We start from the raw sequence: 23464 nt of genomic DNA, 5'->3' as shown, positions 1-23464 counted from the left end.
CCATGTCTACAAAATTCATCTTAGCCTTGATGCCGGACAGTGCTGTCGTTGTACGCTGTGCTGTTTTCACCAGGCCACGAGCAGCGGACTGAGGCCAGAGGCCAGGCGCCAAGGCCCGGGGCTGGCACAGAGGCTGGGCATGGATATTGGAAGACTAAAGAGAGAGGAGAGAGCAAGGAGGGCCTTCTAGCTGAGGGTGTGGAGCTGTGTGCACCTTCCTGAACATGAGTGGGCAAGTGTGAGAGGAAGAGCAAGCCAAGCACCCACGAGTGGGAGCAGGCGGCGATGGAAGGCCCCAGGCTAGTGCTTTCTGCAACGACGGACGCGCACCCCATCCGGACCGTCCACACTGTGGCCATAGCAACGCGTGGCTGTGGAGCACTCGACATGTGGACAGAGCAGCTGAGCAACTCAATTTTAAATTGCATTTACCTGTAATTGACTTTAGTAGCTACTTGCAGCGACCCTGAATGTCAGGGCCGTGGTGGTGGCAGTGCCCCACCGTGCAGCTCCGTGCCTGCATCACGTGGTGTGAGGCCAGGCTGCGGTTTCAGTGTGTGCAGCACCGGAGAGGAGGGGGACAAAGGGACCATTGTCCCGCATTCCCAGCCCAAGCCCTCCTTCCTGCTGACATCACAGCTGCCCTAAATAGAGCCGCGCAGACCGCTCCCCCAGACCCTGCTGTCCCCCGCGTGGTGGCACAGCGCCCTCCTTCCCAATGCTGCTCCCAGGGACTCACCTCTGCTTCTCTGCCAGGAGATGGGCCACCTTCCTGTGGATGATTTTTCAGTCAGATCCAGATGGAAAATTCTAGAAAAGAAAGAGGCTTTGTTTGGATGTTTCATTTTTTCTGCTCTCTCAGCATCCTGGGTCCCTTCGGTGAGGTGAGCCCGTCTCCTGGCAGGATTTTCTATAGCTGAAATGTGGCGATTTTCCCTCCTTTTTGCCCCAGCTGCTCAGCCCTCAGCTTCCCAGGTGCCTCCAAGACTTTCCTGGACGGAGCCGGGTGAGGTTTAGAAAAGGGGAGCTTGGGAGGGGGCTTCCCAGCTGGAGTGTAGGAGCTTCAGGTGAGGGGCACGTGGAGTGTGTGGGACGGGGGGGGGGGCGTGGGGCAGCTGAGACCCCCCAGGAGGTGGCTGTGTGGTGGCCCTGCGTGCGGGAGTGAGTGAGAGCATGCAGCCAGCCGTCCCCGTGTGGGTGAGAGTGAGTCTCACTCTTGGGTGCCACCGCCCTGAGCAATGCGGCTGTGTCCACAGGGGCCCTAGGTGCGTGCGGGTGTGTTGGGAATGGCTGAGGGGGGTGTGAGTGTGGGGACAGCTTTCCCACACGCACGGCCGCAGAAGAGACCCTGTATGCACGGAGCCCGCATAGGTCTAGCATTGGGGACGTGAATGCGTAGGTGTGACAGGGCATAGGAGGGTCTGCCTGTTGATGAGGAGGAACAGGGAGGAGTGTGGGGGAAATTAGGAGAGGCTGGGCATGGGGGAAGACCACCATCCTGAAGCCCTAGGGCCAGTGGATCGCTAGTGTCTCTGTGTCTCCTCCCTGGTGTGTGCCCCGGAGGGAACCAAGTAAGGCTGAGCGATGTCCAGGGACCAAGGGGCAAGAGCCTGGAAGAAGGCTGGCCTTTGTCTAGGAGGGCAATCGGACCATCGCACACTCGGAGACTTCCATGGTCTGCAGGCGACGCACCTGGCAAGGCCCGAGGGAGGTGAGTTTGGTGCACGCGGGTGCTGGAAAAAGTGGGGTTTTCTTTGCGTAAGACAGTGGGAGGGAGAGAAAGATGGGATGGAGTGGTGAGGAAAGCACATTTTAGAACAGGGAGGCCACATAATCAAGTTGTAGGTGACTTCACCGCTGTGGGGAACCCCCTCCCGCTCCGCAAGGCTTTGGAAAACTGGTGCACACACAGAGGCCTGGTGTGAGCAAGTGTCCTGGAGGAAGCAAGGGGAGGGGCTGAATTGTAGGTTTGGGTCAATTTGAAGTGGAGATAAAGGAAGAGCCATGAAACCCATGCTGCCCAATAAAAATATAATGCGAGCCATGTAAGTAATTATAATTTCCCAGCAGCCCTAATAAAACTATAAAAAGAAACAGGTGAAGTTAATTTTAATCATAGATTTTATTTAACCCAATATATCCCCCAATATTATCGTTTGCATTACATTTGCAGGCCATCTCAGTTTGGATGGGCCACATTTCAAATGCTCGGTGGCCGCAGGTGGCCAGCGGCTGCTCTATCAGACAGCCCAGCGCGGGGCAGCAGGAGCAGGAGGATTTCAGTCTCCACCCCAAACTCAAGGAAGAGCTTGAATTTGTCACAGGGTGCAGAATAGAAATTGAACCCACTTGACTTGGGCCTTAGGGGGTAGGGAGACCCCACGGACCTCTGGTTTTACAGTGATCGTGTGAGGGCTTATATGTAATAATGTCTCCATGTTCGGGAGCTGCCAGATGCCAGGCACTCGCCAGGCCCTCACAAATTCTCGCATGGGCCAGAGGCAGCGATGATTAATGTCTAGGAGTAAAATATGTGTCAGAGCTGGAATTCGAGTCCTGCTCTATTTGACCCCAAACCCCACCAAATACACCAAGGCGCTCTCTGTGAGATGAAGTGTGTGTGTTTCAAGATAAAAGAGAAGGGTGCCTGTGAGGGCTGAGGCCAACCATGGGCGGTGCCCCACGTCGCCACGTCTGGCAGGATTCCTCCTCTCTGGTTGAGAGGCGGTGAGGAAACGTCTAGAGTCAGGCCACATGTGGGGGCTCTGTTCAGGATGAAGGTGGAGGCCACTCACTGGGTCCTGTGGGCAGTGCCAGCTGAGGGATTGCAGGAGCCAAGGGTGGAGCAAGGTGTGAGGTTGAGTCTCATGGTGGAGATGGGGGGACACTGTGGCTATTTGTCTTGGGCTGTGGAGGGAAGGGCAGGGAGGGGATGACTGCCCAATGGAATCTTACCCCTCAGTAAGTTGAGGGGTGCTGAGTGTACCTGTGCCCTGCCCTGTGCTGCCAGGGTGGCTGGGCTTGCGTGCGAGTTGACCAGGCACAGCCCAGTGTCCTATGCAGTCACGCCATCCTCTCAGCTACTTGTCTGGGCCACTTCCTCCCAGGCCGGCAGCCAGGCTCCCGTGTGCTTCTTGAGCAGGGAAGAGGCGCTGCCAAGATCCCAAGGCAGAGCAGGGAAGTGAGGGGCTGGCCTCGAACTCTTCCGATCCCAGCTGGCACAGAAAGAGGGCAGAGGCCTAAGGTGGGAGCACGGAGGGCAGCCCCCTCCTCAACGGGCAGGATTCAAGGAAGAGCTGCCCCAGGGCACTGGCCTGCTGCTTCAATCTGGGCAGACTCTGTGCAGCTCCTGGTTTGGGCCAGATGAGGGGCCCCGGGAAAAAGAGGAAATTTCCAATAAGAAGTCAGAGGCACCTGCTTGCCAGAGAGCCCATGTGCTTGGGGGTGGACACCCAAAGAACTGTTCAGTCAACAGATGCCTATTGAGCACACACGGTGCAGACACAGCCCCAGCCAGCCTCCGCAGATGCTTACGGGATTAGCTAACTAATGGCTATGGGATGCCCAGCAGGGAGGGGGCCAGAACACAATGATAGAAGCTTTAGCAATGGTTTTGCTCACCCTCTGCCCAGCGAGGAGCAACTCAGACCTTCATTCCTTCAGAACATCTTTCTAGAGTGCCTACTGTGTGCATGCACGCAGATTCCAACCCTCCTGGAGCTTAGGACCCCAACAAGGCGCCATATAGAGCAGCTCTTCTGCTCCAGAGGCTGGGCCAGAGAGGGCTCTCTCCAGAGGGGGACAGCCTGTCTGAGGATCTGACATTTGCAATGAGGAGGGAGTTGTGTGGACTGGGGGGACTCTGGGTTCCTGGCGGAGGGAACCGCAGAGTGTGTTAGGAGGCAGTGTGGCTGGAGCTGGCAAGTGAAGGGAGGGTGGGGTGCTGAGGGCAGAGAAGTGGACAGGTCCTGCACCTGACTTTTTCTTTTAAAGGATGGGTCCAGCTGCTGTTGGAGATGAGACTGGCAAGGCAGGGAAGAGGCAGGGAAGACAAGGGGAGGCGGTTGCTGGGGTCCAGGAGCGAGATACTAACACAGGACTGGAAAGTGCAGGCCGTGAGAAGGGGAAGGATTCAGGACATATTTTGAAGGTAGGGATTCTGAGGAGTGAGACAAAAGAGAAGGGGGTCCAAGGACAATTTGGGGACCTTTGTGACCCCCTTGCCTATCCATTTCTGAACACCGGGACACAGTATTCAGAGACTCAGCCCTCCTCAGGGATCCTTGGCCAGGAACCACCACCATCAGACCGGGGGCTCTTCCACTTGGTCACCTACCCCATTGGCCCCGAGGCAATGAGGGGCAGGGAGAGGCTGCCGAGAAGAAGGCACTGGCAGCAATAGATTGGCAGGGCTGCAGGTGTTTATTTTGGGGGTCCTGACCCCAGACACCCTCACCCCGCCCCACCTCCATCTCTCTGCTTGCTCCAAGCCTGGAGTCCATCAGACCAGGAACCAGAATCAGGAGGAAGGACGTGGCCCCGGGTGGTGGTTGCTCTGCGAGTTGGGGGAGAAGGGAAGACAGGGCCAAGGCTGGAGCTGGAACAGTGGAGGGAAGAGAGAGTGGGGCTGTAAGGTCCAGGCCCTGGTTCTCCTGCCTTCCCCACCCTGACACTCTGACCCCCAGTGCTTGGCATTGAGGGGCATAGCTCTGGCACTGCTAAGCAACCCCTCACTGCTGCCTCAGTGGGGTGGACAGGTCTGTGTGTCCCCCCTTTGACCTCCCCATCCCCCATCACCTGCCCCAGACTGGAGACAGAGGTCACCATGTTCCCAGAAATAAGGCTGGCGCTGCCCAGCTGGACCTACCTGGACGAGCTATCAGTGCTGGTCCAGGATGAGGGGCACCTGGGCGCTGTCCACTTGGGGAGGCAGCCGCTCGCCTGTGCGCACGTTGAACATGGGCAGGGTGGAGAGTGGCCTGGGTACCTCTCGGCTAGCTGCCATGTGGCGCAGCTCCTCTGTGTTCCCACGGATGGTGCAGTGGTGGACCATCTGGATGCTGGGGGCACAGGACCGCAGAGTCATAGGCTCTGGGAGTCAGTCTCCCAACTTTGGAGTTCAACCTGGCATTGCCTCTGAGCCACCCTACAGTCTTCCCTACCTGCTGTGTAGGGGAGACGCACACACAGGATGGGTGGAGGGAGGGCAAACAGGACGTTCTACGGGGCCAGCTCAGTGCCAGTGACTGAGGCATGGGCTCTGGGTGCAGACAGCCTGAATTCAAAGCTATATGTCCTTCACAAGTTGCTTAACCACTCTGTGTCTCAGTTTCCTCAACTGTAAAATGGGGCTAATGATAGGGCTTACCTCTTAGGATTGTTGTGGGACTAAATGAGTGTTTAGAAAGTGCCTGGCATGTGGTAAGAGCTCTCAAGATGCTAAGACATGAATAAATACCCACAGTGGATATATATTTCCAGGAGCCAGCATTTACTGGGCTTTATTTTCTCTTTTTATATTCTGATGACCCTCTAGGACCCTTCTAGGGCTCAGTTCCCTTCCCTAATACTCTCTCCCACCACTGAACACTCAATTCTCCTCCCCTCCCTATCCCTGCCTGAGTCTGGCAAACCTACACCTTCCACCTTTTCCCACCTTCTAGCTTTCGACCAAGCTCTTTCTCCATGTCCTGCCAGGCCAAGACCGGGTCATCTTTCGGTTCCTCAGACCTGTCCTCCTCTCCCTTTGTACCTTGACCCCTCCCCAGCCCACCCTAGCCATCACTGACTAGCTCCAGACACTGCTTCTTGTCTCCCTGTCTTTGTTTCAAACCAAGGCTCTCTGAGGTCTGTGCCGCTCCACCCCCAACAGGCCTGAGTGAGCAGATGGCCACACCCTTTGGGCAGTCCTTCTAGAGTCCTGGCTCCAGTTTCTCCTCAGAAGGCTCAGCCTCATTCTCGTTTGACGTTCCCATGGGCTTGCTTTCTGCTGTCCAGGGGCAAGCTTTAGTTCATTCTGAGAAGATGGGCAGCACCATGGTTAAGCATGAAGACTTGCTTTGGGTTTGAATGCGAGTTCCACTGCTTACTGGCTGTGTGACCCTGTGCAAGTTACTTAACCTCTCTGTGCCACCATTTCTTCAACTGCAATGCAATTGTTGTATGAATTAAATGAGTTAATACAGGAAAAACACTTAGAATGTCTCCTGGTCAGCATGCAGCAAGTGGTAGCTATTACTATGGGAAGCCTTCAGTTACTATTATTATCACTGGTGTTAGTTTCTTATGGTAAGTCCACTTGGCCTCCAGTGTAGGGAGGTCTGATGAACTTGGCCTTCAGAAAAGGGATGACTCTAATTCCTTCTATACAAACCCACCCATATTTATGGGGCCCAGTCTGGACACATTTCCCCAGACTACCTGGTTGCCAGGTCAGACAGACAGCCCAGACTTTTCATTACAAACAATAAGAATTGGTTTTCTTAAAGGAGTGGGTCCCCAGGTAGGCCTGAAGCAACCCTACCTGCCACTAGGTTATGGATCAACTGGGGGTGGACAAGTGGTCCCCATTCATGTCCAAGCCTGGATTAGGGCACAGACTCCAGCTAGAGCCTGACAGACTAGACTCCAGGAAGGATGGTCAGCTTCCTGCTGACTGGGCCACAAGCCTGGGGGGGGGCGGGGCGGGGGAGTAGGACACAGTGTTGTCTGGTCTCCGGGAGGAGGTGGAGTCACCCTCTAAGGCTAGGGGAGGGCCAAAATGAGCTCTTGAGTCTGGAATTTGGCAAGCAGAGTTGTCCAAAACACAATTTTCCGTTCCCAGGAAAGGGGAGGCTGAGGGAGAAAGGGAGCAAGAAAGCAAGAAGTGTGTGGCTGCTGAGGGCTGGAGGCAGCCAGGCAGGTAATGCCCCTTAGGGGGAAGGGCCTTAGTTAATGGGCCCCCTCCCCACTCCCAGCGCCACATCTGGGCCTCATTACTCTGGCAACACACACAGGTGGAAAAATGTTCTGGGGATGTTTTTCCAGAGCAGGAGCAGAAGCCAGAGCCGAGGTGCTTTTCCCCACAGTCCTTCCACATCAGCACTTGGGCAGATGGAGAAACAAACAGGCAGGCTTCCTACACACACACACTCGCACACGCACACACACAGGCACACACTCCACCACCAAGCACACAGCCCCTGGAGCCCTGCTCTGGCACATGGACCACGGGGGACAGTCACCAAGACTGCAGGACTTTCCACCCAGTGAATCTGACATAGGTGAAAGCAGGCAGCACAGTCACAATTTGTGGATAATTTGAAAAGCGGTAGTCACTGAACAAGAGGGGGGAAAAAGGATTTTGTAGAAATAAATCAACAGAAAATCCAAACCCACAAGGGCTAATATTGCAAATGGTAAAATCAGTTATTGATTCAAAACTGGTGGGGGAAGCAGATAGTCCTGACACCATCAGAGCTACAAAACTGACCATGGAAGGCAGGACGTGGTGGAAATAACTGGTCAGAAGAGAATATCCACGATCACGATGGCAGAAGACACATGGATGAAACTTGGCTCAGGCCAAAAGAAATTGAGGAATAACATCTCCCTTGTGAGACTGATGGAGAAAATCACTGATCTCCATGGGGGGGAAAATCTATCAAATAAAAGGAAAATAGAAAGAAAAAAAACCCAGGGTCTTCATTGCTTTGTATAGCAAGTTGATCAAGGAATTGAATCAATGTAGGTAGATCAGGGAATCCTTCTACCCACTCTGGAAATTTATTCCCCATAAAAATCCCTAAATACTGGTATAATTCTGATTCTAAAATGTTTGTATTTCTCAACCCAGTGGGTCGAGACAGTGGGGTCAAACTGGTGGATTTAAAACTGGGGTCTCAGAACACCCTGAAGTCGAGGGCGCTCACACATAAACATGTCCACAGCCCTTCTTCCCAGCCCACACTGTCTGGCACCCCCTGTCTGCCCCTCCCAAGAGGGAACAGCCGGGCCACTGTGACCCTCACAGGATTCTGGTGGCCTCACAATGCCCCTATGAGGTCACCACAGAGATAACCTTGCCACCCCCTGCACCAGAGGCACAAGTCTGCTGAGACCAGCCGTGGGTGATCATCCTTGGTCCTCCTGGCCACCCAGCGGAAGGCTTGGGCCAGAGCCCTAGGAGGGAGCCTCTGAGAGAAACAGAAACTAAGACGTACCTCACCCACCAAGGAGCGACCCAGTGGAGATTTCCAGCTGCCATCCTGGAGGTCCTCGCACCCAGTTCCCTTAACCCACCCCAGGAAGAGATGCAGAAAGACACTTCGATGCCACTCGCATCTTCGGCCTCGGCCTCCAACACCGCCACGGGTGCAGGCCCGCAGGCCAGTGTGTCGGGAGTCCCCAGCAGGAGCGAGACTGGGCGCCTCGCCTGCCCCACTGCCTACAAGAAGCCCAGCATATCCAAGGTGATCCTGGAGGTCATGGCGGACAAGGGGACACGCAATCGTGTGTCCCTGGCCACCCTGAAGAAGGCTCTCACCACCACAGGCTACAACATGACCCGCAACAACTGGCGTTTCGAGAAAGTGCTCAAGGGGCTGGTGGACAAGGGCATGCTCAGGCAGGTGGCCAGCAAGGGGACCTTGGACGCCTTCCGCATGAGCAAGAAGCAAGCCTCCAATTTCAAGTTTGAGACCAAGAGACAGGGGCAGCAGAAGCAGCGCCGACAGCTTGGGCAGCACCGGTCTAGACAGCAGCGGCCTGGGCAGCGCAGGTTTCTACTGAGCTCCAAACAGGGACACAAGCAGCTAATCAAGGGAGCTCGCAGGGTGGCCAAGTGCCCCCGCAATTAACGAGGCTGGCCCAGGAAGCAAGCAGAGGGGCCAGGCCCGCCAGAGGCTCAGAGCATGGGAATAAAAGGAGCCTTATTTAACACCTGCCTCCTGGAATCTTTGGGATTCAAGCGAGTGGGAGGGGGCTGGGGCATGGGGAGGGGTAAGGCCATGGGTGGGGGAAACCTGGGCCAAGTAAGGGTGAGATGGATTGGGGAAGGGCTGGGGGAATCGAAAGCATTCACAAGCAGCAGCTAGTCCAACCTCACCATAGCAACCAAGGCCAGAAGGGGTCACAGTAGTTGTGTGACAGCACCCAGCCTGGAGCCCAAGTGCCTGACTCCCAGGGAAGTGCGTGTGGGTGCGAGTGTGTTGAAGGTCTCTAGAGCTGCTTCTCCAACCTGTTCCCCCAGGGTGGCAGCAGATCTCCCAAGCCGGGCCAAGTCCCCTCCCCTGTCCCAGCCCACATCAGACTCTTCCATGGAGACCCAAAAAATCAGAAAGCCAGGCCAGGATAGGTCAGGCCCAGCATCCAACCCGCCCAAGGCTGGGCTTCAGAGGCCAAGGGTGGCCTCATCATCTCAGCATAATCTGGTTTATTTATGCTGCTCATGCAGGTGGGATGGTCCAGCTTGCCAGGGTAAGGGGCTCCCACCCAGCCCCCAGCTTTCCCTTACTCACTCAGAGGTGGCCAGGTCTCTCTTCAGCCTGTGGAAAAGCAGGGGAAGGGATTCACTGTTATCCACACCCCCCTCCCAGGCTCTGAGTCACCCAGAAAGGGGCCCCCTCTCCTCTCCTGGCTGAGTACCCCACTCCCTGAGGGGGTCTGGGTCCCCACGCAGTACAGGTGCCACAGGGAGTGCCACGATTGAGCACCAACCACAGTGCCCTCCCTACCCCCAGACTCACCGTCCTTCCCGCCGGCAGCACATGACGTAGGCCAGCAGCAGGGTGAGCAGCAGGGCCACCAGCAGAGGCACCAAGAGGGTGACCAGTGCATCGGTCAGGAAGTCTCGGGCTGTAGCCTCAGTGGGTGGGCAGAAGAAGGGATCACGCTCCAGGATCCCATCGCCTGGAGTGGGCACCTCGTCTGCGGGCTCTGGCACGGACTTATCCACCTGCTCAGAGAGCCCAAGGCTGACCCAGGAGCAGCTGGCTGGACACAGAGACCTCTCCCCAGGGGGAACAGGGCAGGGATTCCAGGGCACCACTACCTACTGCCCCATGAAACCACAGGGTTTCCTCCTATCTGCCTTCCCCAGCTCCAGCGACCCAGCAGGACAAGCACTAGACTAGGAGCCAGGAGAGTAATTCTCAGAGAGGCAGGACCATAGAATGGTTAGAGCACAGCTCTAGGGTCCAACTGCCTGTGTTTGAATCCTGACTCAGACAAGCGCTTGGCGGCGATGATTTACTTCTAGGTGCCTCCGTTTCCCAGCCTGTAAAGTTGGAATGCTAATAGTGGCACCTGTCTCCTGGGGTGGCTGTAAGAATAAGAAAGGTTGAATGTATGGTGCCCAGCGCATAGCAAGTGCTCCTGAATGTTGCTGAGTACCTCTGGCTGCGCTGTTGGTCTAGTCACAAGAACAGAGCACGCTAGGGACCTTAGATACCTCTACTCAACCACCAAAGAACAGTGGTGGGTGGGAACTATCTGTTCCTTGCCACAGGCAGATTTACTCCGTGACACCTTAGAAGGAAGCTGGCAGAGCTGTCACACAGAGGCCCTCCCTGGGGAAAGAGTTTCCCTCATTGTGAGAGTGATTATTCTGGGACTTTTGGAACCAGAGATCTCTGGGCTATGGACTCTGCCGCCCTCTTGTGTTAGAAGGTGGAACTTTGGGGGGCAGGGAGGGGGGGCCAGGATAACCAGAGAAAGATACAGAACACAGAGACTGGGATGGGAAGGGAGGAGGGAGCCAACTGTGATGGGGGCCATGCCCCATCCCCACCCCGGAGCCAGGGTGCCTCCTCACCAGGGACACATTGCACCAGTCAACTCGGAAGTGAGGTGCCAAGGTGTCATAGCAGGATAGAAGTGGAGGCTGGCCCCGGGCACAGCGAGCATGGCTGTCGGGAGATGCCACCATCTTCAGGCAGGTGGAGAAGGGTGAGGCAGAGCCCACCTTGATGTATACCCTGGGCCCAGATAGAAGCCACTGTCAGCAAATTGGGAGGGTCACTGAGCACTGGAGATTTGGGGGTTACAGGGCCACCCTGAAGTCTGGGGTTATGGTGATAGTACACAGAGCAACCAGGTCTTCTGGGGGCCTTATCCCTCCATGGATGTCCTTTAAAGGATGGACCTTGTATGTCCTTGTGGGCATAGGAAGCTGGAGTTCAGGGTAACAAGGGTTTGGGTGCAGAAAGGGCAAGGGAGAGATGAGGGGGTGACCAGAGGGAAGTGGACGGTGGAGTAAAGCTGGGAGGTGCAGATGGGCCTGGTGAGGGGTGTCCAAAGTCTCCTAGTAAACGTCTTTGCCACATGCATGTTCTCTGCATAACTAATGGACCGTAAGGCAATTTGACTGCTTGACTGTTTGGTTGACTCTAGCAGACAATGTATTTTGTCAGTTTGGTTTCATTTCTCCATTGACAAAGTTCTCCCAGAACTCCCATTTTTATATGACCCTTAACCCTCATAATGGTCTATACAGTGCTAAGGAGACATGGTGGTTTGAAAATAGCGGATGGTAACAGCTACCTGTAGAGCCAGGCTGCAAAGGTATGTGCAAAGCCAGATTTCATGCCCTACTAGAAAATGATCACGTTTCATTTTGCAAATCTTTTGGTGAGTACAGTCATCCTCCCCACCTGTCAAAACCAAAAGTGTACCAAGGTATGCAAATACAAAAGAGGTGGCCACCAACTCACAAGCCTTCAAGCACATTAGTCATTGATTCTTTGGCAGAAACTGATACCTCTCTTAATTAAGGAAGAAATTTTAGTGGAACAGAAAAATAATGTGATGCTGAACGAGACTAATCAGCAAGCAAAATAATAATAATAATAATAATAATAATAATAATAATAATAATAATAATAATAATACTATGGACGAAAACTCCAAAAACAATGTATTTTCATTTTTGGCAGTAAAGTCTTTTATTTTGTTATTAATTTTTTGTTTCATTATGTCCCTTTTAATGTCCCTCTGTTATTTTTTTGTTCTTTTATCTTTTATGGCAAAATTGCCTCATGGGCAATTAGTTATGCAGGAAAAAAATGTTTGCAGCAAAAATGCTTGTGGCAAAGATGTTTATGGGGAAACTATGTAGAACGGTGGTGAGGGGGCACAAAGGTAGGTAAAGCCCCAACCAGAAATTAGGGAGACCTATGTTCTGCGTCTACCACCCAGACAGAAGGCAAACTGCCTCCTCCTCCAGGAAGCCCTCAGGGGGTGCATGCCTACCCTTCCTTGCGGCCCTCAATGGGAAGGGGTACCCGTCCCCCACGGTCCAAGGCAGAGGTGATGTTGAGCAGCTGGAGCTCTACTGGCTCCCAGAGGCCCCCCAAGGCTGTGAGGAAGCGGCTGGCAGGCGTCGAGGGCAGCACCTCCTCCACGTCATGGCTGCGCACCAGGAACTCAGCCTGGTATGGCAGCAGGGGGCCTGGAAGGACCAGGTTGGCACCTCAGGCTGCACTCAGCCCTGCAGAGGTCCTTTCCAAGCCTCCCCCAACCCAGGCTCCTCCCTGTATCTCCTCAGACTCCTTCCTTCCTCCTTAACCCATACACCACAGGCCCCAAACGCCCTTCCCCAACACCCTCAGACTGCCAGCAGAGCAGCCAAGGATAAAACTCCAGAGGCATTTCAGGATGCCCTGCTCCCCACTACTCCCAAGTCTTTCCTTCCACACACCTCCTTCCAGGGGAGATCCCCCAAGACTGGTGTTGGTGGGGTGGGGGTGGGGCAGAGTAGGAAGTACCTTCTGGGTCCCCAATCAACAGCACCAGCCTCTGCCGGGTGGTGTCGAAGCTGTCCCGGTTGTAGGCTATGACCTGCAGGGGGCGGAAAGAGGGCCTAGAGCTGGGGTTAGGGGAGAAAAGCGGTGCAGCTGGGGCCTGGTGGGGAAGGACTGAGCTATTACCAAATTAGAGGCATGTAAATAATGTAAATGAGCATGAACAAGCACCCACATGTCACACAGCCCCCTGGGGTCCCTGCTGGTACCTCAATGACCTGGCGTCCACGATCTCCTGGGGTGGGGCTACCATAGAGAAAGCCAGGGTGTTGGGGGCTGCGCTGGGTATAACGGAGCCACCGAGGCAGGTCTGGGTGTCCCTGGAGGTGGGCGTGGTAGGTGACAGGGACAGTGGGTGGGACAGCTGGTGGAAGGGAAGAGAGGGGATTGGAGACATGACAGGAGCCTTCACCAGCCTTGGGCCAGGCATCCCCAACCCACCCTAGTGCCCATGAGTCCCCTCTCACCCACGTGCTCAGGAAGGCGCAGGAAGGTTTCACGGTCCAGGGTATGCACGAACAAACGGCCCACGGCCGGGTGTAGGGTGGTCTGCTGGGTCTCAGTGCCCCCCAGCCCTGCCAGGAGACCTGTGGGGACCCCACAGCCCCCAAACTGGTCTCAGCCTCAGTCCAGGACATAGGATATGCTCCCTTTCCCCACCATGTCCCTGGTGCCCCAAAGGGACCAGGAAAAGTGTGTGAGAGGAGAGGGCTCCTTTGCTAGCTCCCAGGAAAGGATAGAGCAGGGCCCTGGTGGTGCCACACACTTTATTCAGTGACGAGACCCAGAGCTTAGGTCGGTTTGAATTCATGGAGCTCCCCGCTCCTCAGTTGGGGCCCCTGGTGGGGCTCACAGTGGGCAAAGACTAATGTTTGGTGGGAGGGGTGGTGTGTGTGTGTGTGTGTGTGTGTGTGTGTGTGTGTGTGGTGAGGGCACTTAGAAAAGAACCCCATGCTGAATGTCTAGGTGCTTGGAGGGGTGGAGGAGAGGGAAGGAACCTTTGGAGGAGGAAGGTAGCCATTCTGGGACCCTCACCCACCTCCCCTAATATACAGGGGAACGGGGCCCCGCTAGAGGCTAACAAGAGCTGAGCAAAAGGGATCCAGCAGGCCCCACACTCTCCTAGGGCCAGATTTAGCCCAGGCCTAGAGTGAAGCCAGCCAGTCAGCCCATTAAAAGGCCCACAACTCTCAGGCCCATCCCGGCCTAGGACACCACCCCTCAGAGCTACCAGGGCCCACATCCCAGGGCCCCGCTCGCAGCCCCAGTTCCCTGGATTCCCCCACCAGCAACATCATTGACACCCCAAAGTCCTCCTGACCCCGCCTCACCCCAAGAACCCTCCCGGAGGAGATTCCTCTGCTTCTGTGTCATCACGGCTAAATCCCAGCCCCTCCTCCCGGGCCTCTCCCTGAAGAAGGCCCCAACTTGCCCGCAAGGAGAGGAATCCAGATCAGCGCTGCTGCCATGGCCGCCCCAGCCTGGCTGCCAGTGAGTGACAGAGACAGGAGGGGGGGGGGAGGGACAGGGAGGTGTCTCGCAGCAGCTGGGCCCTGATTCAGCCAGCGGAGCCCTCCCCCTCCCCACCCAGAGCAGGCACTGGGTCAGGGTGGACACCCTCCTCACATGGCGAGTTTCCTTCAATCACCCCCTCCCAGTGGCCAGAGTATGTTTTCCACCGCCAGTCTGACAACCACGGTGCCCCTGGAAAACCATACTGGCTCCCACTGCCCTGAGTTCCCCAGCTGCGGGCGGCCTGCAGGCCTTTCCCGTACCTGACCACCCTGCCTAGAATTCCCTCCTCTGCCTCCACCACACACACACCCACACACGCACACACACACACACACACACCGGGCTCTGCCCAGCCTCATTCTGCCCTCCAACCTGACATGCTCTCCTAAGTCTGCCCAAGCTGTGCCCTCTGCCCAGAGTTCCCTTCCTGCCCTCGGCCATCAGGCCAACTTCCACTCACCTTTCCAGACTCAGCACAGGCTTCCTCTTCTCCCTAAACCTCTGTCCTTCCCTAGGCCAGCTGGAGGGCCCTTAGCCTCGGTGACAGCCCAACCACACAGCTTTTGGGGTGAACTAGGATCATATCTTTGGACCCCTGGGCCTGGTCCAGGTCCTGGCAGCTAGTAGGTATCGGAGGCTAGGTGACAGCTTCCTCAAGAGCACACGAGGGTGCCGGCTCACCCAGCTCTCATCCTTAGACTAAGCATCTCCAGCGTGTACCCCAGATCTGAAGAGAGAGAGAGGCCTGGACAGGACCAACCAGGAGGAGACAGGGGAGAGGGACACAGACTTAGAGGCCTATAGGCCTAGACATGGATCCACCTTGACCATTATGGCAGATGTCGCCGTGGAAGAGTCAGCTGCCCTCTGGGCTTTGTTTCCACAACTGCAAACTGGCAAGAACAGTGCTCGCCCCTCGGTGCCCTTGTGAAGCATCCACAGCATCATGAGTTCGGCACATGTTAAAGAAGCACCTGCCGTGTAGCAGGCGCTGAGGATGCAGAAGTGAGCAGACTCCTGGCCTGTGGGGTTTGCCCGCTGGTGGGTAATGACAACTAAACCCGGCCTGCTACATGCTGAAGGCTTGACACAGATTTAGGTAGAGTAACTCATTCCCTCTCACAGCAGTTCCATGAGGTGAGTATTATTGTTGTCCCCGTTTACAGATGAGAAAACTGAGGCACAAGGCATGTATAGCTTCCCCAAGGCCACACTACTGAGCAGCTGAGTACATGTAAAGCACTCAGCCCAATTCTGACTCAATCCATGGCACCCTACCCCTTCCTTCTGTGCCAAAGCACCTAGTGCAGGTATGAATGGGGTACCCTTCCTCCTGGGGGCTTCCCACTCAGAGCAGGCAGAGGTGTATGCTCCCCAAATGCCCTGAGAAGGAGGCAGGGGCTCAAGGGTGCCAGGGTTTCAGAATTCTTGGTGCCTGTGTGAGCATCCCTCCTGGCCTCAGACAAAGGGCGTTGTCGCCTCACCCTGGAAAATGCCCCAGGCAAGGATATCTGGGACCTGCACTGGGTAGGGCCTGCAGGGGCAGGTGTTGGCCTGTAGATTAGGGTGTGTGTGAGGAGGTGGCTTAGCCCTTGTCCTTTCCTCTCTCTTCCCTCCTGACTGTCCCACCTATCCCAAGAGAGCCAGCAAATTCTAGAGTCAGCGTCCACTCAGGCTCTCAGGCAGGGTGGCATTTGTCCCAGAGTCACCTTGGCACCTCTCTGCCTTCTCAGAGATGGAGGGCAAGAGGGAAAAAAGGTTCTGCAGGCAAAGAGAGTGAGAGGGCTCTGGGGGAGCAGGAAGAGGTGCCAGAGCCTGGCCAGCTGCCCAGGCCTCAACCCCTCAGCAGCACCATGTGACGCCCCCCTCCCTCCGCTGTTATTTTTGGAGCCACCCTCTCATACTCTCAGCTGTCTTAAGGTGGCACTGCTGGAACCCAGTGCCATCAGGCCCAAAGAAGCCAGCCTCCCTTACTGATCCTTCTTCCCCTCCCCAAACCAGGGACTGTGCCAGGGACCAGCTGGAAGTCCCCCGAAAGTCTCTGGCCCAGCAGGGGACCTCCCCACCCCAGAGCTGTTTGGATTGCAATCTGCTTTATAACACTCAGCGCCTTCTATTCCTTGGGGCCTGTAGGTAGGGAGAAGGGTCACAGCCTCTTTAAACATATTTTAGGCATTTTTGAATAAAACAAATACACAGGATCATATAATGAGCCCCATCTGTCCATCACCCAGCTTCAATCATCATCAACTCATGGCCAGTCTGATTTCATCTATTCCCCTCCCAGTTTCCCCTATTTAATTGCCTGTATCAATAGATCAGTATGTATCTTTGGGAGAGAATAATTTTTTAAACATAATCACAATTATTATACCTAATCACATGATTAGACTGTAAAGTTAATAATTCCTTAATATCCGATCCATAGAGTTCCAATTTCCAATTTCTTATAAATGTCTTCTTGTTTGTTTTTGTTTGTTTTTGTTTTGTTTTTACAATATATTTGTTTGAATTGCGGTTCAAACAAGGCACACACAATGCAACTGATTGACAGGCCTCTTTTAAATCTCTTTAAATCTATAGGTTCCCCTTCCAACTCTCTCTCTCTTTTTCCTTGAGGGAACCAGGTTATTTGTTGTGTAATTTTCCACAGTCTGGGTTTTGCTGATTGCATCTCTACCGTGTTCTCTCACACATTCCTCTGACCTCTGTACTTCTTGTAAGTTTCATTTCCTGTACATTTTTATTTCTCATAAAATGTAATTGGGTCAAGAGTCTTGATCAGGTGTAGTTCCATTTTCTTTGGCAAGACCACTTCATAGGTGCTAATGTTGTTTCTTCCACCCAAAGGCACAGCAGCCATTGTTCTCAGTACCTCCTCCATCTGCTCGTTTTTATTTATTTTTACAAAACTGTGATATTCAAATTCAATCACTTTCCTTTATTAGCTGGAATAATTCTAGACAGAAAAACTACCCTTCACGTACTATTTGGTTATTGAGTGATATGCAGCTCATATAGGAAAGACAGGAAAAATGCTTGACTCTATTCCTGTATTTACCAATTTTCAAATAATGGGTTGCTTCTCCAGCATCCTCTGAACTGTGACCAATTAGCTTTTTAGAATTAGTAGTATAATTATGAATTTATGGCTTTAAATGTATTCGACTGTTTCAATCCCTCCGGGTACTAAGTTGTCCCATCTTGAGTCCAGATTTGGTCCTCACCAGTTGGAACATCCATCTCGGGGACTGGAGGGTCAGGTCTCTGCCTCTCCGTCTCTCTCAGCTTTGTCCCCACAAGGCTAGCCCGACCCTTAGCTAGCTGGTCCTCTGTCCCTGCTACTTTGCCACCTGCACCTGTCTCCCAGCTTTCTGCCAGATCTTGGCCCCTCAGTGTCTCAGTTTAATCCCTCTGGTCCTTTGTACCTGTCTCTCCCCATCTCAGTGAATGTTTGCTGAATGAATGAATGAATGAATGAATGAATGAATGAATGAATGAATGAATGAATGAATAAATGAATGTAATTGAATGAATGTATCGTCTCCCCAACTGTCTCATCCCACTTCCATCTCTATGCACCTGTCTCTTGATCTCTGATGGCCATATTTTCTTCGTCTGCATCTAAAACGAGGCATGATATGCTGTTTCAGGAGTGACAAAGGAAAGGGATTCTCGTCACAGTGATCTGATTGTCGCATCTGCTTCCCAGACTCCACCCACCTCTTTCTCCGCCAGCCTCTACGCTGCCCCCAGAGCCACAACAAAGGCTGAGATCTGTCAGCTCGCCGCCAGAGGGCGCGTTCGAGGCACCAGCCCGGACCTGCGCCTGCGCAACATTGGGGTCGAGGGGGTGCGGGGGTGGGGGTGAAGAATCCGGGTGGCGGCGGCGCGCCCCGCCCGGGGTTGGGGATGCGCGGCAGAGGGGCGTGCTGAGAATGGCGAATAGCGGGAGCGACGGAGGAGGGGACCCGCGCCTCTAGCGGGACCTCGACCTCCCCCTCCGGGGCCAGAGGATGTTCTTCCAAACGGGGAGGAGAACCCGCCTGGGGGCCGGGTGCTGGACACGATTCCCCCCCCCCCCCCCCCCCCCCGGCCTCCCCGTCATCTGGGCCAACCCTCCGACTCCAAGGACATTTCTGTATTTCTCCGCTCACCCCCACCGATGACATTAGGGGGCACCAGCCTGAGGACCTAAATGTACCTAGAATCCTCCCTTCTTATTAGTGTTCTTCAGCCCTCGAAGGGGTTCCTTGGGCCCCGTGACCCGCCAAAGCCATCAGTCATGAGTCTGAGAATGCCCGAGGCCATCCCTGGCCAACTTTTTAGTTTACAGAGAAGAGGGGGGTGGGGGGGTGCCCGAGGTCCCACAGCACAGTAGTCTGTACAGCAAGGCCTGTGGACGTGAGGCCCAGAGCCCTTTCCGCCAAGACACTCCTTCTCTGTAAAGGGAGGGTAATAAGGGCGGTGAGATAATGGAAGCAAAAGTGCTTTGTAAACTGTAAAGCTCTGGAGAAAGTAAGGGGTCTTTATTTATAGCTGACAGTGCAAGACAATAGCTGCCCAGGGCCAGTCTACTGGTGCAGCCTGAGAGCTGGAGAAGTCAGTTTTAGAAGCCACCACTCAGTAATAGAAGAATTAAGAAAATAAAAGAAACAAAATCTCTGACATTTTTTGCAGATGTTATTATTTATATAGAAAATCCAAGAGATTCTACAGGCATGTTATTGAGCAAGAGAGATCAGCAAGGTTGCTGGACAAAAATTAACATTCCAATACAAATAAAGTACAAAATTCAACAGTGATTCCGTAATGAGCAATAATTTACCTGAAACTATATCTTTTTAAAAAGAAATCATTCACAATAAAATTAAAATTGTACAAAACCCAGAAAAAATGTAGAAAAGACATTTAAAGATATTTGTGAAGAAAAACTATAGGCTATAAAAGGAATAAATTGAGAGATGGAGAGGTGTCATGAAGACAATTTCTCCATATTAACCTATCGATTTAATGCAAGTCTACTAAATATTCCAAGAGGATTTTTCAGAGAGCAAGGCAAACTGATTCTAAAATTCATATGAAAGAGCAAATATCAGGAAGAGACTAGACAATTTTGAAAAAGAGTAAGTCCCTAGCAGATACCGAGCGATGGTAATTAAAACAATGTGGTATCAGCACAGGGCTAGACAAAGAGATCAATAGAATAGAGTCACAGAAACAGTTCCAAGTGTGTGTGGGAATTTGATTTATGGTGGCAGTGGCAATGCAATTCAGTGAGAGAGAATAAGCTATTCGATAAAAAAGTGTTGTGACATTTGGCTTTTCATATGAAAAATCTTCACACCATCCATAAAGATTAATTCCAGATGGATTAAAGACCTAAAAGTGAAAAATAAAACTTTAAAATAATTAGAAGAAAATGTAGGAGATCTCAGGGTAGGAAAAGATTTCTTAGACAAGAAACACAACTCATAAGAGACTGATCAATTTATTTTACTACATTACCAACAAAACAAAAAAAAAAAGAAGAAAAGCTTTCTGCTATGAAAATGACATTATAAACAAAGTTAAAAGACAGCGACTGTAGGTGGTAATGTTAGCAGCACATAGTATCCAGGATATAAAGTCCTCCTACCAATCAATAAAGAAAGCAGACCTTTTCGAGTGCCACCCCACTGGCTTTCTCCCCTCTTCCTTGCTAATAAAACCGTATTGTGATTCAGGAATCAGGGGTCTGGGCTTTGCGGGGGGGCTGGGCCTGCCCCATCAGGTAGACAGTGATTGGTCTAAATAACATGATTTTTAAAAATAACATGAGAATTCCGTTCCTCTGAGCAATGATTGGCTTAGGTGTGGGCACGTATGCAATGCTGTCCACTGAGGCTGGAAGGGAGACCTCCTGCGGGGCCCCTGGGAAAGAGACACTAAGGAGGCATTCAGGTTCTTCTGCCTCTAAACGTTGTTGTCTTCACTTGACACTCAGAACCAAGACTGCCATCTTAGTATATTCTCTAAAGATGGTTCAGGCAAGTACAAGGGTGTTCACTGCAGCCCTGCTTATAATAGCGAAACGTAGAAATAACCCAAATCCTTGTCAGTAGAGGAAGTGACAATTATAAATTGTGGTATATTCGCATGATGAAATAATACACGGAAGTTGAAATGAAGGAACCAGTCACATTGTATCAATGTGGCTTCACTGTGAAAAACATGTCCTGTGGGGGGGGGGGAAAGACATAAAAGTAGGCAAAAAGGCATAGTCTATATTGTTATTATTACCCTCACCCAAGGATATTTTTTTCCATTGCTTTACAGAGGAAGTGGAAGGGCGAGAGAAACATAGATATGAGAGAGACACATCCACAGGTTGCCTCCCACGTGGTGGGTCAAGCCTGCAACCAAGGTTCATGCCTTGACCAGAATCAAGCCCGAGACCCTTCAGTCCACAGGCCAACACTCTAACCACTGAGCCAAGTTGGACAGGGCAAGTAGACATAGTCTATAAAGCCACATGAAGTTAACTGGCCCTTGAGGGTTAGTTATTAGCAGAATTTAAATTCTGATTCTAGCCATTTGGACTGCAAAGTAACGATGAGATTAAAGGAATACATAATTAGAGTACTTTGGGTTGAAGGCTTTTTCTTTTTTAATAGAAATTTTCATAAATATTAGCCATGCTTTAGATACTGGGTAAGAAATACTACGTTTCCCCTGAAGATATCACCTACTGGAGTGTGGATCCTACTGGAGTGTGGACGTGTGGGGAGGGGGTGGGGAACTCATTCACAACGTAATCTAAAGGAGATAAACATCTGTGGGGATAAGTATCCAGTGATGATTATATGCAGGAAAACAAGCCATTTTTGGCCTCTATCCCAGTGAACTTGAGGTACTCATGACGAAGCACTTGAAGCACTCGATTGCACTATGACCTCCTTGAGTGACCTGGGCGGTTCCTCTCTCACTATTTGTTTCTGTTTAATATGCAAATGTAGTGTGAGATGTTCAGTGTGTTTGCATACGCTGACTTAAAGTGAATTTAAGTACAGTTTTCTGAAATATTTCTATTGAAATAAATTACTAAAAAATAAAAAATAATAGACAAATGATACACAGTGTGATGGTTGTTATACACATTTTAATAATACAGAAAACATTATATTGCTTTATGGATATTTAAATGTGTAGGGGAAACATGAAATTATGGCTAGACTTAAGAAGGAAGGAAATTCTGACACGTGCTACAATATGAATGAACCTTGAAGACATTATGCTAAGTGAAATAAGCCAGATACAAAAGGTCAAATACTGTGTGATTTCATTTATATGGGGTACTGAAAGTAGTCAAATTCATAGAGACAGGAAGTAAAATGGAGGTTGCCAGGGGCTGGGGGATGGGCACATGGGGAGTTATTATTTAATGGGTACAGAGTTTCATTTGGGAAGATGAAGAAAGTTCTGGAGATGGAGGGTAGTAATAGCTGGGCAACAGCATAAATGTACTTAATGCCAATGAACTGTACACTTTAAATGGTGAAAATAGTAAATGTTATGTATATTTTACAAATAATAATAATAATTTTGAAAGTATGGGCTCCAAAGGATGCATTCCCAATTTGTGAGAGTGGGTAGGTGGGCAGCAGGACTGGGGGGGGCTCACTCAACATCTCATATTCTAGTTCTTTTATATGATAGGACCTGAAGGAAAATGACACAATGCTAGATTTGTAACTTCGGTTTGTTAGATGATTCCTGAACTTTTCTTATTTCTTTTTTTTTTTTTTAATCTTCACCCAAGGATATTTTTCCATTGCTTTTCAGAGTGTAAGGGGCAGGAGGGGAGAGAGAGAGAAACATCAGTGTGAGAGAGACACATTTATTGTGTCTCCTGCACACGCCCCGACAAGGACCAAGGACCAAGCCTGCAACTGAAGTACGTGCCCTTGGGCGGAATCAAACCCAGGACCCTTCAGTCCACAGGCTGATGCTCTAACCACTGCGCAAACCCGGCCAGGGCCGAACTTTTATTTTTAAAGGAACTTTTCAAACTAAGAGTAAAAAAAATAATAAGTATAAATAACTTTTTTTGGAAAGAGGAATTCTGTGAAGAAGCACTGCCCTGAGGTGGCAGGATTTGTGCCTCCACCGCTCACCCCCAAGACCACGTGAAGTGCAAGGCGTTGAGTGTGGGAGACTGGAGAGCTGGCCTTACCAAGGCTACACCTGTGCCAGGCGCCACGCCAACCTGGCGGAGCCTGGCAGAGCCAGTCAGGAGGGGAGCTGGCAGGGGCAAGATGCTCTTCCCCTTGACCCAGGACAGGTGAGGCAAAGGCTGGTGAAGGAAGGTGACTGTGAGAGATAGTGTCCTCCAGCACCCACTGCAGGGGATCCAGAGAGCAGATGAAAAATAGAAACCACCATTAAAACTCAGGAATGTGTATTATTAGCAGTTGGAGCAGGCAGCAGAAAGAATTCTTCGAATCTGCTGATGACAAAATGTATTGCCCAATCTTTCCGGTTATTTTTTTTTTCTTCTTTGACCTCCCTGCATATCTCTGGAGCTCCCACGGCTATGGCTGTCTGGGTTGCAAAATACATATTTACAGGCCCAGTGAGCCCAGCTAAATATAGGCTTTCTTTTAAAGCAACTGATGATTTGGAGAAATCTTTCCTATGTCCCACCCCTTCCCTGCCCCCCAACACACACACACACACACACACACACACACACACACACACACACACACATTCCTCCTTCTTGGTCTCCCTCCTAGATCTCCAAGTTGCATCCCAACTTTCCCAGTGGCACTAGAGTGAAGTGTGGAGGGTGAGTGAAAGAAAATGGGGCAGAACAGAGGGACACAAGGCAATCTTCTAGCTGTGGGACAACCCCAGGGAACCCCTCTCCCTGCTGGGCAATGGGGGACTAAGGAACCAGGAAGCAGGAATGAAAAACCCTTTGGAAGACAGGGAAGAGAGGTCACCTTCACTTCAAAAGATGATTCCAAAAGATCTGGAGGCTCTGTAGGCAGGGGGTGCATATATTGCAGAATTGCCTATAATAGACCTTACAAGGAAACAGAGGCCCATGCCTGCCCCATGAAGACTCATGGAAAGAGGCAAACACCGATCAATTTTCAGCCATACCGCCCCACACATGAGCACAC

General features: G+C 52.0%; 2 protein-coding genes across 2 annotated transcripts; one reads left to right on the top strand and one right to left on the bottom strand.

The window, feature by feature from the left end:
• Positions 1-4247: 4247 nt before the first annotated feature.
• On the bottom strand, positions 4248-14153 carry SGCA (sarcoglycan alpha). Its single transcript, XM_087826501.1, has 10 exons — positions 14111-14153; positions 13247-13366; positions 12989-13143; positions 12744-12816; positions 12229-12427; positions 10793-10955; positions 9726-9934; positions 9498-9524; positions 4868-5060; positions 4248-4597 (listed from the first exon to the last, which is right to left on the bottom strand). Exons 1-9 carry the CDS (start codon positions 14151-14153, stop codon positions 4880-4882), a joined length of 1170 nt encoding a protein of 389 aa, XP_087682627.1. The 3' UTR covers positions 4248-4597; positions 4868-4879.
• On the top strand, positions 8107-8888 carry LOC107539178 (histone H1.9-like). Its single transcript, XM_016215599.2, has one exon. The coding sequence runs from the start codon at positions 8292-8294 to the stop codon at positions 8835-8837; it is 546 nt and encodes a 181-aa protein (XP_016071085.2). The 5' UTR covers positions 8107-8291; the 3' UTR covers positions 8838-8888.
• Positions 14154-23464: the final 9311 nt, after the last annotated feature.

Source organism: Miniopterus natalensis, chromosome 17 (assembly GCF_054644295.1).
Source record: "Miniopterus natalensis isolate mMinNat1 chromosome 17, mMinNat1.hap1, whole genome shotgun sequence".
In the NCBI taxonomy this organism is placed as follows: Eukaryota; Metazoa; Chordata; class Mammalia; order Chiroptera; family Miniopteridae; genus Miniopterus; species Miniopterus natalensis.
This window is presented reverse-complemented; position numbering and strand designations above follow the sequence as displayed.

Coding starts and splice junctions, on each gene's coding strand:
- LOC107539178 (XM_016215599.2), top strand. CDS start 8,292: ATGCAGAAAGACACTTCGATGCCACTCGCATCTTCGGCCTCGGCCTCC.
- SGCA (XM_087826501.1), bottom strand. CDS start 14,153: ATGACACAGAAGCAGAGGAATCTCCTCCGGGAGGGTTCTTGGG. Junction 13,367..14,110: donor CCTCCGGGAGGGTTCTTGGG/GTGAGGCGGGGT, acceptor GGGTCCCCACAG/GTCTCCTGGCAGGGCTGGGG. Junction 13,144..13,246: donor GCGCCTTCCTGAGCACGTGG/GTGAGAGGGGAC, acceptor CCCTTCCACCAG/CTGTCCCACCCACTGTCCCT.